General features: G+C 41.0%; 2 protein-coding genes across 2 annotated transcripts; one reads left to right on the top strand and one right to left on the bottom strand.

Annotated features, from left to right (window-relative positions):
* The first annotated feature begins 1,605 nt into the window (after positions 1-1,605).
* Positions 1,606-4,220, top strand: LOC116200668 (hydroxyphenylpyruvate reductase). The gene is made up of 2 exons (XM_031531507.1): positions 1,606-2,184; positions 3,495-4,220. Exons 1-2 carry the CDS (start codon positions 1,762-1,764, stop codon positions 4,011-4,013), a joined length of 942 nt encoding a protein of 313 aa, XP_031387367.1. The 5' UTR covers positions 1,606-1,761; the 3' UTR covers positions 4,014-4,220.
* Positions 4,221-4,419: 199 nt separating this feature from the next.
* Positions 4,420-5,309, bottom strand: LOC116200669 (dynein light chain 1, cytoplasmic-like). The gene is made up of 2 exons (XM_031531508.1): positions 4,939-5,309; positions 4,420-4,843 (listed from the first exon to the last, which is right to left on the bottom strand). The coding sequence occupies exons 1-2, from the start codon at positions 5,074-5,076 to the stop codon at positions 4,700-4,702; spliced, it is 282 nt and encodes a 93-aa protein (XP_031387368.1). The 5' UTR covers positions 5,077-5,309; the 3' UTR covers positions 4,420-4,699.
* Between the last annotated feature and the right edge of the window lie 270 nt (positions 5,310-5,579).

Below are 5,579 nucleotides of genomic sequence, written 5' to 3'. Positions count from 1 at the left end.
CAACGTCCATGGCGGAGGCAACCGGCACATGTTAGGAGTTTTTCAGGATGAAGGACGAGGAGAGGAGGCAACAGCAGCTAGGAACAAATCTAAATATACTTCCCGTGATGCTCAAAATAATAACAGTAATCATTTTCATTATTAGTTGGTTAAAATAGAAATCACATCTTCTACCGGAAAAACAAATTAGAAATCAGATCTAAGTGGGAATGGTGCGAGAATTTTCTTTTAATAGGAGCAAAATAAGGAACTACAATATGTGGCGCGCGTGAAATATTCACAATGGAGGGGCAAAATTGAATAATAAAAGAGATAGGGAGAGTTATATTTTACGGAGGACAATGTCGGGGCAGTTTTTAAAAATTACAATATGTATGGTAAAATCATAGAGAGAATGGCTTTGTTTTGGTTTTTAATAAAAAATTTTACTCTATTCAACTTAATTCTATTCATTCCCAAATTCAATATCATAACTACAGTTTTATTTTTTTTACATTTAATAATAATATTTCACTCGTACATGTACCTAACCATTTTCATAATCAATTTTTTAATAATAAATTTCTCATATACCTTTCACATCAATATATGTGTACCTATATATACTCTCACTTATCCAAATATTTACCAATACTTGTAATCATTATACAAAATCAAGTTAAATTTGATCATGATCCAACTCGAAAACCAAACGCAAGCTAAGGCTTTGTTTGTTTTTCCAATTATAATCTTACTTAACTCAACTTTATTTTACATTCAATTCAACAATACAATGATTATTTTTTTTTATTTTTTTGAATTTAATAATAAATTTTTTCACATACGTTTTTCTAATTATTTATCCAATCAATTTTAAACAATAAATTCACTATCTACTTTCACATCTATATATGCATATCAATTTTTTAATAATAAAATTTTCATATACTTTCACATATATATTCTCACACATCAATATATCTATTAACACTTGTAATCATTGCATAAAATCAAGTTAAATTGAATCATTATCCAACTCGAAAATCAAATGCAAGCTAAACTTGGTGGTGGGGCTAGCAATTGCTCCTCCTCGACACCATGTGGCTCCATCCCTGGATCCAAGTTTTTCACTCTCTTGTCGTGTATGGCCACTACAACCGTATGGATCATGTTTCCTTGCCCCGCCCACCATCTTCAACTCTATCCTTCGATGATGATACAGTGGCCAGACAAGATGGTTGCTCGATGGCAGCTAGAGCTCATGCCCCGACCCCCTTGTTTCACGTTTCAACCTTTTTTCTTTTTCCAGTCAATTTCACGTTTTAACTTTCTTCTTTTTTTTCTTCCCGCATATTATTATTATTCTTTTTCAAATTCTTAATTATTTTTTAAGATTATGTTAACTTTCCTTGTTTAATTCTCAAGTCATATGATTACGTTAACCTTAAATGAAAATTTAATGGGACGGGAGATTATCGGGTGACTATGTTGAGGGGGTAAATCTTCCAAATAAAGAAGATTTTGGGGCAAACATCCAATGTCTCCATAGTTTAGGGACTGAAACGTAATTTCCCTTCCTCTGTGTTTTCCTCTGCTTCCGTTGTTTTGTCAGTATCGCTTCGTCTGGTAGCGCTCCGATTCCTTCCGAACACTTCCCCACCACAAAAGCCGGAAGCCTTCCAATCAAACCGGACCTTCTCCTCCGCACAGACCGCCCCCATCCGTTGATTCAGTCATTCATTCGGCTGCCGGTCGACCATCGACGGCTTAGCCCCATCGGCGATGGAGTCGATAGGCGTCCTCATGGCCTGCCCGATGTCGGCGTACCTCGAGCAGGAGCTCGAGAAGCGGTTCAAGCTCTTCAGGTTCTGGCAGTTCCCTCAGAAGGCCCAGTTCCTGAAAGAGCACTCGGCCTCGATCCGTGCCGTGGTGGGGAACGCGTCGGCCGGCGCGGACGCGGAGCTCGTCGACGCACTCCCCAAGCTCGAGATCGTCTCCAGCTTCAGTGTGGGTTTGGACAAGGTTGACTTGGCCAAGTGCAAGGAGAAGGGGATTAGGGTTACGAACACGCCCGACGTGCTCACCGATGATGTGGCGGACTTGGCGATCGGGCTGTGCTTGGCCGTCCTTAGGCGGATTTGCGAGAGCGACCGATATGTGAGGAGTGGGAAGTGGAAGAAGGGCGACTACAAGCTCACCACTAAGGTTTGGTTGTGATTTCTGTGCTTGCTTGCTCGGATTAACTGCTATTGCCTCTGTTTGGTTTATTACCGAATTGTTTGTCATTGCCGATTAAATTGGTTCTGGAAGTGAATCTTTCACCTATGGTGGCTTGACGGGTTTTCATCTTCACGTGTTCGGCTGGTTTGGATCATATGGGGCAGTATCTTTAGATTTGTTCAACATTGTCTGCAGCATTTGGCTGCATTTACTCCGTTTCGGGTTCTTATTAGATGGTGTCGCGTGTTTCAGGAGCAGCCTTAGATTTTTCTATCCAAGAACTGTTATTATATGCATTTTTGATGCTTCAAAGATCAGAACGGACTGCTTTGCATGGCTATATAGAGAACATATGCTGGTCTAATGACATTGAGGTTCGCTATTGTGGGATTCAGCTTTGATGACTGCCTTACTGTGATTGGACATAGACATTTATAATTTAGTCGATCTTTGATTACACATGTAGGTAGTTGGTCACATTCAGATTCTCTTGCATTTGTTTCGTCCATGCTGAGTAAACTTTATATAGATCAATATGATGTTCTTCCGAGTTCCAATTGCCCGTAATTTTACATTCCTCAGGGTGGTGTTTGATTTAGAAGTCCTTCTACATTGCTCATTCATGTTTGAGTCAGTGACTCCAAAGTTTGCTCTCTTTTCCTTTAATCAGTGGGAGAAGCACAACCTAATAGTCCATAACATATAAACTTTATGCATGTATTGGCTTCTTCGTGTTTATCGATATACTAAAGAATGTTGTCACTAGTAATTTCTTTCATATTTTGCTACATTGGGCCTTAGCCCCTGAATACATGAAGATTAACCACTTACTTTTGAAACAATCTCGTGTTTTTAAAACTTCTGAATACCATTCTTGCTTCTTCTCTGATTAGTCTGCATGCTGTTGTGCTTGAGGATCCTCCTATAGATATTGGAGTAAGCTTCAATCGTTTTGATTAGGCTAGATTTTATGGCTTGGAAATATTGAATAAATCTTGGTATGAGAGGAAATGTTCATGACATGGTCCACCACCATTCTCAACAATGTCCAATTTTATGTGGAGTAAAATTGGTTTCTTTTATACCTCAAGCTTGATTTTTGTCCACATTTGCTATGACAGAAATGTATAATGAGGTCGCCGTGTCCCTTGCAGACTATGAACAGCTTAGACGTTGCAAATTTTATATGCCAGCTCTCTCATTGTGTCTGATCAGATTAAGTCAGGACTATACAATTAATTCGAAATAGATTCCAAAAGTGTAATTACATGTTTATCCTTTATTTTCTTTCGCAGTTCAGCGGAAAGACGGTCGGGATTATTGGGTTGGGTAGGATCGGCACAGCTGTTGCCAAGAGGGCTGAGGCATTCAACTGCCCGATCAGCTACTACTCCAGAAGAGAGAAAACAGATTGCAACTATAAATACTACCCAAGCCTCATCGAGTTAGCCTCCAACTGCCACATCCTCATTGTAGCATGTCCTCTAACAGAGGAAACGCGCCACATCATCAATCGGGAGGTCATTGATGCCCTGGGCCCTAAGGGCATCCTGATTAACATCGGAAGGGGCCCGCACGTGGATGAGTCGGAGCTTGTCTCGGCTCTGTTGGAGAGAAGACTAGGGGGAGCTGGGCTTGATGTGTTTGAGAAGGAGCCTGAGGTGCCTGAGGAGCTCTTTGGGCTTGAGAATGTCGTTCTTCTGCCCCATGTTGGAAGCGGGACAGTGGAGACCCGGCAGGTGATGGCGGATCTTGTGATTGGAAACCTTGAAGCTCATTTTCTTAACAAACCGCTCCTTACTCCAGTTGTCTGATAATTGATTGTCCAGTCAAGATAGACTGCGACTGGAGCCTCATGTCGATGCTACCCCTGAATCTTCATTGGGAAAATAAGATTATTTGATGGGATATAATCCCCATTGTTAGTATGACATTCTCTCTCAGTTCACATATTGTGCTGGAGTTATCAGCTTAATTCCGACTTGCCATCTAAGAGAGTTGTATGCGCTTTCTCATGCAAACTGTTCTATAATTCCATAATTTCCTGACAATCGTAATGAATAGATTGTTTACTCAGCGACGAGAACAAAAGGACAGAGATCATGAAGAGGTTTGTAAGAGAATGTTACAACTGACAATCGAAGCTCATCATTTTTATAGAAAGATGGCGGGCCGAGTTGGATTGGCCCTTTCAGAGTCTGGGAAGAAGGCTTTGCTTTCTTACTATATACATCTATTTGCTTGATAATATTTTAAGACATGATGAAAGTCCAAAAGTGACCCATATGTCCCTACCTCCCCCACCTTCTCCCTCAGTTTTTCTGTCTTCTTCGATTTTAAAGCATATACAAGAAAAGAAAATGGGAGAGGGAAAAAGTAAAAGGTGGATGCACTTTTTTTTTTTTTTGGGGGGGGGGGGGGAGATGTTGCCCTGCCTGCTCCAAATACATCGTCACCCACCATGGACAAAGCTTTGCCCTAACTTGCGGCAGAGCTAAGATTAGGAAGAAGCCCCTTTGAAGATGAGGAACTTGAGGGTCTCCACTGAGAAGTAGATGAATGTCCCCTCCGAGTGAGTGAAGAAGCACCCGAATTTTGAACCCACCACGCATTGCCATCCCCCTCCATATATCTTGTCAAATTCCTGCAACAAAATTCCCCGGAAAAAGAAAAATAAATAAATAAACAACATTAATAACAAAATCACAGCTGGAGATGCAGAGGTTGGGCGAGGCAGACCTTCTTGATGTGTGCAGCAATGGACCTGTAGTCAAAGATATCATAGAGATCCAGAGCTTGAGAGGCAGATGACATGGCTTGGAGCTGCATCTTCAGCGGCATGTCTGTGTCCTCCATCACTGCTTTTCCCTCCAACATCCTGGCGCCTGCTCTGTTCTTGCCCTGCCCTGCTCTCAAAACAAAATCCTAAGTCGGGTTCCTCCGGCAATCAGCTACCGGATTGGGCTCTTCAATGAACTGATCTTATATTCAAGAACCCAGAAACAAGACACGCGCATTATATATTTCACAGACACAGAAGAGACACAGAGAGAGAGAGAATCTCTTTCACTTCAAGGATATCACCCCTCTCCTCTCTGTATAAATAAATGGGGGGGGGGGGGGGGGGGGGGGGGGAGAAGCCCAGTTGGGCTGTCACTTCCCAATTTTCTTCAAATATATTATTATTCTCTGTCTCTCTCTCATCCTCCTCTACTTTATGGGCATTTTCCACGTCGAATTACATATTCGAAAACTCAATACACAGTGATTAATGACTCGTTTGATTTCAAAGTAGAATTTTAAAATTCTACTTTAATTTAATTCTATCAACAATAAAATAAAATAATTTATACAAAGTCAAAAGATGGACTCTATTTATA

This window comes from Punica granatum, chromosome 3 (assembly GCF_007655135.1).
Source record: "Punica granatum isolate Tunisia-2019 chromosome 3, ASM765513v2, whole genome shotgun sequence".
Classification (NCBI taxonomy): Eukaryota; Viridiplantae; Streptophyta; class Magnoliopsida; order Myrtales; family Lythraceae; genus Punica; species Punica granatum.
Note: the sequence above shows the minus strand (reverse complement) of the source record. Positions and strands in the feature narration are given on the sequence as shown.

What these genes read in the sequence shown, in the direction of transcription:
- LOC116200668 (XM_031531507.1), top strand. Translation starts at nt 1,762, where the DNA reads ATGGAGTCGATAGGCGTCCTCATGGCCTGCCCGATGTCGGCGTACCTC. An exon ending in ACTACAAGCTCACCACTAAG is followed by an intron (nt 2,185 to 3,494) that starts GTTTGGTTGTGA and finishes TTTCTTTCGCAG; the next exon opens with TTCAGCGGAAAGACGGTCGG.
- LOC116200669 (XM_031531508.1), bottom strand. Translation starts at nt 5,076, where the DNA reads ATGTTGGAGGGAAAAGCAGTGATGGAGGACACAGACATGCCGCTGAAG. An exon ending in TTGCTGCACACATCAAGAAG is followed by an intron (nt 4,844 to 4,938) that starts GTCTGCCTCGCC and finishes ATTTTGTTGCAG; the next exon opens with GAATTTGACAAGATATATGG.